The sequence below is a fragment of the Gracilinanus agilis genome, chromosome 3 (genome assembly GCF_016433145.1).
Source record: "Gracilinanus agilis isolate LMUSP501 chromosome 3, AgileGrace, whole genome shotgun sequence".
Classification (NCBI taxonomy): Eukaryota; Metazoa; Chordata; class Mammalia; order Didelphimorphia; family Didelphidae; genus Gracilinanus; species Gracilinanus agilis.
Genome location: NC_058132.1, coordinates 354593897 through 354607327, shown reverse-complemented (window position 1 = coordinate 354607327; position 13431 = coordinate 354593897). Strand labels below are relative to the sequence as shown.

Sequence of the window (13431 nt, the reverse complement as noted above, 5' to 3'; positions counted from 1 at the left end):
GGTTAAGTGGCTTTGCCAGGGTCACACAGCTAGGAAGTACCTGGGGCCACATTTGAACTGTTTTGACCTTTCATCTCTAGGCCTGGCTCTCAATCCACTGAGCCACCTAACTGCCCCCAAGATATTACACTTTTTGGCTAGAACTGAAAGATAAAGATTGGCTGTTTTAAGAAGGACTAAAGACAGGGTTCAGGTAAATGTTAAAGGAGACAAAGAAAAAGGAGGTGAGAGGGATAGTAGGGGTTCTTAACTTGGGGTCCATGAACTTTATTATGATGTTAGCAACTGTATTTCAACTGGCTTCTTAATGCTATGGATTGCATTCTGTGCATTTCAAAAAATTCTGAGAAGGAAGGGGTCCATATACTTCACTAGACTATCCAGTGGATCCATGACCCAAAGAAGGTTAAGAATCCCTGGAATAGAGTTATAAATAGAAAAAGTGGATAAAGGCAGAAATAAATATTGAGTTTGGGAAATGCTTCTCATATCTTGTCTCATTTCTTCCCAACAACCCTGGGGGAAGGTAGATGCTATTATTATTACCAGCCTACACATGAAGGAAACTAAAGCTGACTGGTTAACTTGCTCAGTAGTTAAGAGATAAGACAGGATTCAAACTCAGGCCTTTGTGACTCCAAGTCAACTGGGCTACTTTATTGCCTCAATTATACCATGGGACACCTTCACTCTGGTACAATATAAAAAGCCATAACTGACCTAGGGATGCAGCCTACTAATAAAACTTGGAGGCCTTCTGTCTAACTCCAAAAAAATCCACAAAATTTATATAATGGAGACCTGACATTTTCTTCAATCTTTAGATGAATTAAATGCTCTATCCCACCCCAAAAAAGCCATTCTTCAAACAAAACAGGAATATAAGTAAAATATTTTTTAAACTATATATGGGAGAGACTAAGCATTTCAAACCACTTAAACCTTGGCAAAATGGAAATCAATTTAATTTGGCCCCAGTAAAAAGACCAGAAGTAACACTAACTTTTCTTGGAGATCAATTGTATTTGTATCATATACAAAACTGGACAACACAATTCCCCCAAACAAGAAATCTTGAGGCCCTATGGACATCAATAACAATAACAAGCAATGTTATTCTATTATAATTAAATCAGTAAAGGCAACAGTGGCCTTCTGGATACCTCTACCCTCCAGTTCCACAGTGCATATGCTAAATTCATTAGGACTAGCCTAGGAGTACATGTCTTGACCAAGACAGTTTTTTTATGTACCTGGTCAATCTACATTGAATCCTTGGTAAATAAATACAAATCAGTCTGAGATATTTGGGGTTCTGAGGCTTCTCAAAGTTAGTCTCATCACTTGGGGAGTAAAGTAATTCTACGTGAATGCAAATATTACTATTGCTTCTGGGTACAATGTAGAACTCCCACCTCTTAGAGGCACAATATGTAGATTCTTCTAGCAGCCATAATTGTGAACTTCACATACACGTACATCTAAACTCCCAATGATGAAAAAATATCATCAATGTCATCCATGTCTTCAACAGCTTTTGACATAGTGTTATTTTCCCTTACTTGGGCCAATGTTGGTGACTGCAGTACACTGTTACAATTTTCAATAAGATTTGCATTTCTGTCATCTGGCAGTTGGCTCTTTTTTGATGTTACTTCAGGTCTATGAAGTATAAGGTCTGAGAATGTTCTTTTAGCATCTCTCTCTGTGACAGCCTTCTTCTCAGTGTGATGAGGAAACTGCTGAATTTCCTTTAGAACAGTGGGCTGCAACTTTCTCTGTGGTTTCCTCTGCTTCTTTATAAGTTTATTCTGTGAAGTGATTCGTCTCAGGTGGCACTTTGAAGACATGTTACCCATACCACGGAGAAGAGAGTTACAGATGGATGTTTTTATGCAGTTCAATTTCTTGGACAAGCTTTTAAAACAGAAAGGAAAGACTTAAAAACCTATTAGAGAAAACCATAACAGAATTGCTCATTTTCTCTTTTCTTCCTTCTTTCAGTCTTTATCGACAAAATATAAAAACATACAATTCAATTTAACGAATGCCAAGTTCCTAGTCTGCGCAAAACACCATACAAAATAATGGGGAGACAAAGATAAAAATGAAAGTCCCTGACTGAGGTCTTGTTCAGTTTTTCTGAACTGGGTTTTTTTCCCCCTCCTTTCTTCATTATAAGGGGTGGCTCTGGGGGCAGCTGGGTAGCTCAGTGGATTGAGAACCAGGCCTAGAGACGGGAAGTCCTAGGTTCGAATCTGGCCTCAGACACTTCCCAGCTGTGTGACTCTGGCCAAGTCACTTGACCCCCATTGCCTACCCTTACCACTCTTCTGCCTTGCAGCCAATACACAGTATTGACTCCAAGAAGGAAGGTAACGGTTTAAAAAAAAAAAAAATAAGGGGTGGCTCTGGTTAGAGGAGGAAGGTGGGAAATGAATATGATGTAAAAAGAAGAAACGGCCTAGAAGTGCAGGTCCTGACCAAGGCAGATCTTTAGGTACCTAGTTTGTTCCAAAACATACACAGTTCCTCAAGCCAATCTCCACAGGATCCACTGGAGAAAAGAATGGCAAACCAGTCTAGTATCCTTGCCAAAAAAAATCCTATGGATAGCTCTGGTCCATGGGGTCATAAAAAGTCAGACACAACTCCACAACAACATAAATCTACCTTGAATTGTTGGTAAAACAAATCAAACCAGTCCAAGTTCTTAATAAAAGAAAAAATGAGTCCCCGCCCTCACATAATTTTCTGATACATCTCAAAGTTATAAAATACACTCTAAAATTCCTAAGGGAATAATCCCATAATTTAGAAGAACATGAGGTCATTGAGCATAGGGACTGTATAATTTTTGTCTTAATATACTTGGTGCTTAGAGCACACAGGCACTTTTAATAAATGTTTGCAGCTGACCTGAATGGGGTTACATTTTGATATCCAGACTTCTGTTTTCACACTATTACTTCCAGAGAAAAGTCATATAGGCTAGATCTTCAACTTGGTTGATAGTCAAAGGTTTCTTTCCATTCTCTCTTGCTACACATTAATAGCAAATAAAGAGATAGGAACAAGTAGGGTGAACCCATGATGTTGGGCCAAAATCCATGAAGGTGCTTCATACCTCAAATGCTACAATTCTTGTTTGCTGAACCCTACTTTTCCCTCATCCAAAAAAAAGGATGCCCATAGAAGGAATGCAATTATCTCATCTGATCTTCACAATAACTCTAAAAGGTAGATACTATTTATCCCCATTTCACAGAAGAGGAAACTAAGTCAAGATAGTAGCCAAGTGACTTGCCCAGAGTGACACAGCTAATAAGTGTCTGAGAATGGCTTTGAACTTAGTTCTTCCTGACTTCAGGCCAAAAGCCTGGGGGAACTCTAAGCAACGTAAAAACAAAAAATAAAAATCCATAAAAGAGAAATAAATGGTCCAAGGAAATGAAAAGTGAGTGTGTTTCTTCAATAAGCATTAGTGAATGAAAGAAGTAGCAAAACTTATACAAAAAGCAAAAAGCATTGCTTATACTAAAAAAAGTATAATATATTAAATCTGACTTACTTGCAACCTTGAGCTTCTACATGCTTAAGCCGGTTGCTTTTTAGAAGTTTGTTACCCAGAAAGGTGACTTTCTGCTTCAATTTTTTGCTCCGACACCAAAAAATGGCCTTTTGGAGTTCTTCTGAAAGCTGTGTAAAAGATCGTGCCTCTCGGATCCTCAGCACAAGTTTTCGGGCATCAGTGGGTCCTACCAACCACTGAGATGAACCAATGACTTTCCTTACTTTCATTTCAGAACATACAGATCGGAGTTTGGCATCCTAGAGTGTGGACAAGCAAGAATAATAGTGTTATAAGACAATTCCAAAGGACTTATGATGAAAAAATGCTAGCCACTTCCAGAGAGAGAATTGATGAACTCCAAGAGCAAACAAGTACAAATTTCTCACTTTATTTAAAAAGAATTTTTTTTTTTTGCTTTTTTAGCAATATGGCTAATATGGAAAAATGTTTTGCATGATTTCAAATATATAAGTGATATTATTTACCTTGTTAGTGGGTAGAGGAGGGCTAGGAGAAAAATATCTGGAACTCAAAATTTAAAAAGAAAAGAACATTAAAAATAAGGAAAAGAAAAAACTGTATTTTTATAGGTGGGTTTTAAAATTTTATTTTTAACATTCAGCTTTTTAAAAGAATTTTGAGTTCTAAAAACATTTAAAAATAATGAAAAGGAAAAAATGTATTTATTTTCAGGTAGGTTTTTTAATTTTATTTTTGACATTCACTTTTTAAAAAAATTTTGAGGTCTAAATTCTTTCCCTTTCTCTCCTATCCCATGAGAAGGTAAACAAGAGATCAATTATATGTGTGAAGTCATGCAAAATGTATTTCCATATTAGCTAGAATAAAGTATTTATATACCAAGCCGGGTTAAAGTCCTCCTTTCAAATGAATTATAGATTAAATGGCACATTCCCCACAATAATTCAATTAAATAAAATTCCAACTTTTTTCAAAATTCTAATTTACAATTAAATACTATTGACAATATATAATAAATTGAAAAATATACAAACCACAGTTGCTTTGTGCCTTGTTTTTTTGCAAAAGGCCTTCAAATCAAACACTGATGATGTTTCTTGTGGAAATAAAAAAAGCACATCAGAAGATTTAGAAAAGCACAAACTTTTTCAAATCAACACTAACCTCACAATCTAATTCATTTTGAAAGCCCTTTTCTTGCCAAACTATTAAAAATGACTTTGAAGGGCAGCTAAGTAGCCAGGCTTGGAGTTAAGGCCTGGAGCTAAGAGGATCTGGGTTCAAATATGGCCTTAAGATACTTCCTAGTTGTGTGACCCTGGACAAATCATTTAACCCCTATTGCCGAGCCATTATTGCTCTTCTGCCTTGGAACTGATACTTAGTATCAATTCTAAGATGGAGGATAAGGGTTAAAAAATAAGTGACTAAGAGAGGAATCATTGGACTCTTTAATAGGTGATTAGCAAAGCCTAAAGGAAAACACCAAAATAAAAGTTTAAGTGCCCAGGTTTAGGAAAAAAAAAGACTGCTACACCTCAGTGGAGATAACTATCTTGTAATCAAAGTAGCAACTCTATAATTAAGATGAGGGCAGATACTAAAATCTGTCCCAGGTAACACAAATATATGACAAAGGCACTGCCCAGCTTAGACAAAGGAGGAAAACCAAATAAAGATGAGTTACCTCCGTAAGTTTTCCTCTTCAGCACTGCCTTCCCAATATCCACCTTATCTGTTATCTTTATCCTCATTTGTTTAGCGTTTTGGGGAGCTTCTGTTTCTTCAATAGGCTTGGTTGAGTTCTCTTTTGCTAGAAATAGTTTGTTAAGCAATTTTGTTACTCCTTTAGCTACCATCTTTTTGTTAGTAATATCAAGATAGGCCTCTCCTAAAAATTCTGTAATCTCAGTTGGAAAAGTAAAATTTTTGAAGTAAGGCTTTGGTTGAATCCTGGATACTTCTTGCAGTAATTTAAATAAAGGCTGATATAAAGAGATAAGTTTTTTTAAAACATCTTTGTACAGGACCCTGGGGGGAAAAAATAGAAATTCATGAGTTAGCTAGTATGTATCATAAATTTGTTAATTGATAAGGTAAGACGACATCATTAAGCTACAATCAATGCATTCCTTTATCCCCAATTCCTAAACAGTCAGCATAATACTAAAATCGAAATTACTGTCATTTCCACTAAGACATGTAAGAAGAGATTTCTTTACTCTCCAATACACTCCATAGCTTTATACAAACTAGAAAAAAATGTTCTCTAATCCAAAATCCTATTCAATGGCATTTTGGACTTATTGAAACTAAATGAATACCTTTCTTACAGTTAACCCTTGTTCCTTAAACTCAAAAAATTCCTTTTAAACTCTGCATTAAAAATCAGTTCATTATTATTCAACTGTGGCTAAAAGAATAAATCAAATAAAAAGGGAACCATATGACCAGCCTTGTCCTAAATCATCATTTGCTGATGGAAAAAAAATAAAAGCTCACTGGGATACCCTATCTGTGCAAATAAAGACTGCTGGTAATCTATCCAGGGAAAAGGGGAAAAGAAACTTAAACAATGAAATCAGTTATTCATGCATTTCAAAAGAATGTACATACCATAACCTGCTCACCAATCCTGTAATAACAGTGTTTAAAATGATGAATTCTTCCAAACAAAGATGCTTCACAGAAAAACTAGAGGTTAGACTGAATTAAGGTTAAAAAACTGGACAAAAATAATTATTTGTAATCTGTATCAGAGATGTCAAGCTCCCAGCCCTGGCTTTCAAAAACTCCCCTGCCCACTGGAACCAGAAGAAAATGTAACTGGGAAATGTTTAACAAAATAAACAGAACTACAATACAACATATATAATGTTAATTTGTGGTTTTCTAAATCAATATGTGGCTCCAAAGGATCCACTTTCTGTTTATGATTTTGACACCACTACTCCATGAATGTTAAGAGAAAAATATTGCTGGCAATGGAAATTTGTCTTATATTCATTAACATTTAAATGAATTTCATTTAAAAGTGCTCAAAACTTAATAATGAATTTATCCCTCATGCTAATGCTTTTATGACACCTGTATTCCACAAATACTGGCAGGCTATAACTAAAGAACAGAAATTTCTCTGGCAATAAAACATCAAGCAATTCCTAGGAAGAAAGTAAGGTTTTAAGAACTTCATGGTTTGCAGTTCCCCTAGAAATCTATTGTTGAGTTTTTATTAATTTCTCCTTTTTTATGTTTAAGAAGAAAAGAGACCCCCTGCTGTGCAGTTTGGCAGTTGGTGATAGTTAAAAGGGTGTGGCTGAGTGTGGTCTGAAAGTTGTAGACCCTTGGAAGAAGCTTTTGGTCTCTGGCTCTCCTGGGGAGAAGATGTGTTGCTACTGGATGACTAGAGACAGAGAAACTGAATAAGCCTTATAATAGCCTTGCTGATTATCAATTAATTTGGGTAGACAGGTAGATAGATAGTGGTTATATTATCAGATAGAGAGAGTAGTGGGAATAGGCAAGAGCTTCAGCCTAGCAGAAGATACTAACTACCCTCTGAGGCAGATAGATGTAGGGTTTTCTAGAAAAATTTAGTTAGGGTTGGGATCTTGGGTATAGTTATAATCTATTATTATAAGATCATTTTCACTTTTCTCCTTCCTATTTCCTATCCGTATTTCCTAATAATAAACTAAGTGTTCTGCATTTAAGAAACTGCTCTCTTGACTTTGATCAAACTCCTGCCTCTAAAAATTTAACCCCTTACACTATAAACCTTATTAAATATACTGAATTAATTTCCTACTAAAAAGGAAATATTAAAACCTACTGAAGGATACCGAAATGTCTTGCAGCAACAGTCTAATAAGCGTAGAATTAATTTGCAGGTTCCCAAAATCTTCATTAACACAAACTCCATCACAGGCTGGCTGGGAATTATATACTTTTTCCTTCTTTCAAGTTTATCTTCTCTAGTGATCAGAAATTGAAAAAATGAAGTATGAGAATGAGTCACAAACTTAAAATATTTGTCATATTCCTGAGTACCAGGCGCTTACAAGGAAATTCTGTCCACTTAACATTTTTCAAGCAGAGTTACTTTATGACCATTTTTAAATAGCGGCATTCATTAATGAGCCTGCAGAGCTGAATATATTAGTACAATAATCTCATCAAACAGCTTTCATTGTAATGCCACTTCAATCTTGACCATAACCAAGGGCACAAGCACCAGCAGGGTGCTTTCTTATTATAGGCTCCACTGCATTTAATCTTTATTAAAACTAAGGTTTTGCTACGATAACAAGTGACAGAATGTCTGCAAGAGTATTAGAATATCTGGAAGGGATCTTGTGATCCAATTACCTAGTTTTGTAGATATGGAAACAGAATCTCAGGACAGTTAAGTGATTTGTCCAAAGTTAGTGGTAAGGCCAGGCTTGGAACCTGTTTCTTCTAATCCCAATACAGTGTTTTGCTATACAACAAATTCATTAAGTCTAAGCATTCATTGTCTTTAGACTTCACTAAGTCTAAGCCATTTTACTATTAGGAGGATATGCCTGTTTTGTTTTCATTCATAATAAAGTAAAATCATAGAATACCAAAGTTGATATTAAACCAAAAAACTTTAAATCTCTAGTCTATAAAGTCATGAAATAACCAACTTGGATACTTACGTGGGACACAGCTCAAAGAAATCTTGAATGGAACCCTCCAAATCCACACAATTCAAGCGCTTGAGACACTGTTCAACCTGAAACAATGAAGATGAACATAAACAGAGACAGGTAAGGTGGATATTATCAAACAAGCCGAATCAAGTAAATGTATGCAAATAAGTGTTCCCAGCACAGAAACACAAAGCAAACTGTGGAAAGAGAATATATTTGCTAAGTTATAGAAATCAAAGGCAAAAAATAAAATACATATTACCAAAATCAAAGTATGTACAAGACCAATCTGTCAATTTCCCCAGGCAAACATATTTATCAATCATTTCCTGAGCTCTTTCTGTAAGACTGACATTTAACAAGGTGTGACAGGCACTGAGACTGCCCTCAAGTCTACATTCTGGCTTTCACGCAAGTGAAACAAATTAAAGAATAGAATAGCACATAATCAAGTGCCATATTATATAGTATGAAACAATTAAGCATGACAGAGGGAAGATCAGTTCATTCATCTATTGATTTTTTAAAAAACTTTTACCTTCCATCTTAAAAACAATATTGTGTATTGGTTCCAAGGCAGAAGAGTGGTTAAGGGCTAGGCAATGGGGGTTAAGTGACTTGCCCAGGATCACACATACAGGAAGTATCTGAGGTCATATTTGAACCCAGGATCTCCCATCTCTGGGCCTAGCCCCCTGATTCACTAAACTGCCTCTCATCTATTGATTTTAAAAAATGTTTTCAATCCTAGAAAATATAATTTTTCACATTAAAACACTCTTAAATTTGTAAAATATTAAGTAGACTTATGTATATAACCCATGACATAAAAGGAACACCAATGCAATGCTACATGAGTGGTAAAAAAATATGACAGGGATACTCAGGGACAATGCCCCAGAGAAGGTAGGGCATGAGTTGGGCCTCAAAGGACAAGTAAGAATCAGGCTTTAGATATAACAATTACATTTTTTTAAAAATACAAATTTTCCTCACTTAAGCAATTGATGCACTCCCAAAAGGCAAAGCAAATCAATTCGGATTTTCTCTTTGCCTTATCTTATAACTTCGGAAAGGTTCCCAAAATCAATCTTTGATCCTCAGCTGTTCTCTCTTAAACTATCTCCCTAAGACAAGGAAGTAGCTGGTGCCACAGTGGAGAGAGCCCTGGAAATGGGTTAACAGTTGTGAAAGATATAACTAAATGATAACTTATAAGGAAGAAGAGTCAACAGGATGCCTGACATCTCTGACAAGTAAATTTGTTACTATCTAAAAAGATAATGCCCCCTTCTGACCTGTTTGAGAGCCAAATATGGCTTGTGGTGACACAGTTTGTTGTGATTACTGTAAAGGATGGCACGTAAGACACCTGTTTCAGCATCCAGACCTTTTCTTATAAGGGACATTTTGACAGTGTGGCACTCTTTAATCACAGCTTTAATACATGCACCTGAAAAGAGAGAAATCGTGTCTGACTATACAAGCAGTTCTATATTCACTGTATGCATTCTCAATATATGCTAAAAGGAGCCCCTTTTATTCATACATCACATACTGTTGATTGACACTAAAGAACCTTCATGGTGCTTACAATCTATTTGTGAAGTAAATACTACAGTAAGAGGTTACCTGAATGAAGAACCTTTTCTAAAAACTAAATTAGACAAATCGAATAGAAGCATATTATGTATTTGTAACAAATCACTGTGGGCTCTTGAATCAAATAAAAAATTACCTCTAAAATATTAGATTAGAAGTTCACTGAAGGTACTTTCAAATCAAACAAGTATTTATTAAGTGCCCTCTATGTGCCAGGCACCAAAACTACAAACACAAAAAATAAATGCCTTCAAGGAATTTATATCCTACAGGGAAAATCAATCAGTCATCCATTCATCAACTTAATCAACATCTACAAAGTGTCAGGCATGGGAATACAAGTAACAAAGAATAGAATGATCCCTATTCCCCAATAAGCATATGATCTAATAAGGGAGTCAACAAGTACATATGTAAATATATATAGCATAAATATATTTTTATTATAAAGATATTTTATATAACATAAAGTTAATACATACATTATATGTGTATGAACACACAGGTAAATACATACATACACACACACACACACAGAAGAGATTCTATTAGAAAGCAAAAAGGGAATGCAAAGACATGGAGATGAGTGAGGTATGTCAGGAACACAGAGATAGCTAGTCTGGCTTAGGTTCCAGAGATCAGGAAGGGGAGTCAAGTCCAAAGATGCTGGCAAGACAAATTGCATTAGACTTTAAAAGAAACTTATATTTTATCTTGGAGGTAAAAGAAATTCAGGGGAGTTGGTTTAGTAGGGGCATCAGATGGTCAGATGTAAGCTTATGAAAAATCACTTTGTCAGCAGTGCATAGAATGGACTAGAACAGTAATAGACTTGAAGCAGAGAGGCCAATGAATAGAGCCTGTTATAATCTATGTGAGAAGTGATAAGGACATGAACTAAGGTTAGATGGCTGTGTGAATGGAGGAGGTAATTATTCCAGCTATCATCTACTAGCTGTGACACTGAATAAGTCAATTTATCTTGGTTTCCTCACTTGTAAAAAAGGTATAGATACTAGTTATACTGCCTTATTTGTTATTGTGCAGAAAACTCTTAGTAAACCTTAAAGTACTATATAAAATGTTAAATTATTATTACATTGATGCATCTATGGTCTTATGAGTACTACCTCCACTGGTGTAGATCATAACAAATCCATGCTTTCTTATCTTCTGTGATTTTTGTCCAGGTCCATCCCAAATCTCTCATAGAGACTGCATGCCCTCTGAAGCCGTGATCCTATACTCTTGACATATGACTGGCCAATCTCCTGTTCCTTTTCCTAATGCTTTGATATGTTTTATATTTATTATACATATGGTATCATTAGTAGTGTTGCAACTTATATAGTATATAATTCATAGTATATCATACAGATTATATATAACTATAGATATCTAGATGTGCCTATAAATCTATATATAGCATGGGTGGCAAGTTCTTGTTTCTACGACTCTTTGGGTCACTTAAAATTCTGATAAGAAGCTAGATGGCCCAGTGATTAGTGGTTAACTCAAAGTCAGGAAGACCTGAGTTCAAATGTACCCACAATCTTACTCACTGTGTGACCCTGGACATGTCATTTAACCTCTGTCTTCTGTCTTCTTCAATTTCCCCAGATCCCCTGACTTCATGACCACCAGTGCTGACACTGCAACACACTGTTAAGGTATTCTGGTCTCAATCTGCTTAGCTGGTTCATCATTTTTACTCTACCTGCTAATTGTGATTGTAGGCTAAGGTTCAGTCCTGGATCCTTTTATGTTCTGCCTGTCATCTGTGTTCCCTAATTAGCTCCCATGGGCTCAATCATCTTATTCTGAATGACTTCCAGGCCTATAAATATATCAGACCCTAGTGCACATTTCTAATAGAATGCACCACTTCCCCAATCCTTCCCCTCTTTTAGTCTTCCCTATTTTGACTAAGGATATCACTATCTTCCTATTTACCTTAGTGTCATCTCCCTTTCATTAATTCCACATTTCATCTGTAAAATGGGGATAATAACTTTACCTTCCAGAGTTGTTGTGAAGATTAAATGAGGTGTGATTTACAAATTGTTTTACAAAACAATGCACTAAGGAAAACTATTTTTTTTTGCATTAATTCCTTATTATTATTCCATGTAGTATCAGCTGATGAGTTGGTTTAGGTCGAGAAAAGATCCTCACAAATCATCTAGTACAAGCTCCTCTATTTAACAAATAAGAAAATTATGTCCCAAGATCATAATGGTTGTAATTGATGGAAGAAAGATTTTAACTCAGGTACTCTATTCAAAGAAAATGATTTCGTCTTGGGCACGAAGCGCAGGCGCATAAGGGGTGGGGCGAGCGAGACAAGTGAGTGGTCACGCCTCCTCCCTAGGAGACGGTTGGTCCTTCAGGGATAGGACTCCGCCTCCAGAAGAGGAGTCCAGGAAGTAAGGGAAGGGATAGAGGAGGGGTGTTGTTCCCCGGAACACGTGTCCTCGTGCCTGTTCCCAGGCCCCAAGACTCCTCAGACTCTATTGGAGAGTCTTACGTCTCCTCCTCGTCTACCGCCCCTTACTCACCAATTGCCCCATCTTCGTCTTCCACAGCCACTGTGCTTAGACTCCCCGGGCTTGGGATCCGCACCTGGTTCCAAGGGTCCCGCTCGGCCACCGAAGCCATCTTGGAAGCGAAAAGAAAGTAGGGAACGGGGGCGGAGTTAGGACGATACCAAATCAAGCGAGGCTAGCGGGGGGGAGGAACGAAATTCTAAGGTCCGGGAGAGACCAAGTCTGAAATCGGGGAGTCAACTTTGGACGGGAGGCGAAAACAAAATGCAAGGTTGGAGCTTAATTTTTCTTAAGCTCGAATTGACTGTGTACTTCTCCAACTCAACTATCTCTAGTGGTTTCTACGTTAAAAACGGAAATTATTGTATTTGGCTTTTAAAGCTTAATGCAATGGGATCCTAATCTTACTACTGCCTCCTCCCACTGATCAACCAAACAGCATGCCCAGGGAGAGGAATGAGAGAGAGCACAGATAGAACCATAGACTTAGAATTAGAAAACCTGAGTTCAAATCCTTCCTCAGACTCTCAAAACCTTAAGCAATTGGCTTATATTTTCTGGCTACCTCAATTTTCTCCTTTCTAAAATGGGATAATAGTTCCTACCTTCCAGAGCTTTTATGAGGATCCAGTGGCATTGCCTAAGTAATGGGTTTTATACATATTAATTTGTTGATCAGTCATTCAGTTGTGTCCTACACTTCGAGACCCCATGGACAACATTGTCCAGAGAGTTTTCTTGGCAAAGTTACTGAAGGGGGTTGCCATTTTCTTCTCCATGTACACAGTGTTAGCCGTGTTAAAAGAAAGGAAAGGAAAGATCCAAGATACTTTGTGACAATTGAGTCATCCAGAGTTGACAGAAGAATAAATAGAAAGCGGTTTTGAAGCTGAGAGAGATGAAGAGGAAACCATCAGCAAAAATAAGAGAGTGAGAAGGAAGAGGACTAAAATTGTGGGATTGGGCAGGAAGTTTAGTTTGGGCCATATTGAGATTCCAGGTGTTAATATATAGGTAGCTGAACTGGATGGCTGGAAATTTGGAACTGGAA

At 36.7% G+C, this 13431-nt stretch overlaps 1 protein-coding gene across 1 annotated transcript; it reads right to left on the bottom strand.

The window, feature by feature from the left end:
- Window positions 1-957: 957 nt before the first annotated feature.
- Window positions 958-12492, bottom strand: NEPRO (nucleolus and neural progenitor protein). The gene is made up of 9 exons (XM_044670095.1): window positions 12393-12492; window positions 9531-9685; window positions 8239-8315; window positions 7399-7530; window positions 6173-6250; window positions 5244-5587; window positions 4591-4652; window positions 3572-3831; window positions 958-1917 (listed from the first exon to the last, which is right to left on the bottom strand). Exons 1-9 carry the CDS (start codon window positions 12490-12492, stop codon window positions 1482-1484), a joined length of 1644 nt encoding a protein of 547 aa, XP_044526030.1. The 3' UTR covers window positions 958-1481.
- Between the last annotated feature and the right edge of the window lie 939 nt (window positions 12493-13431).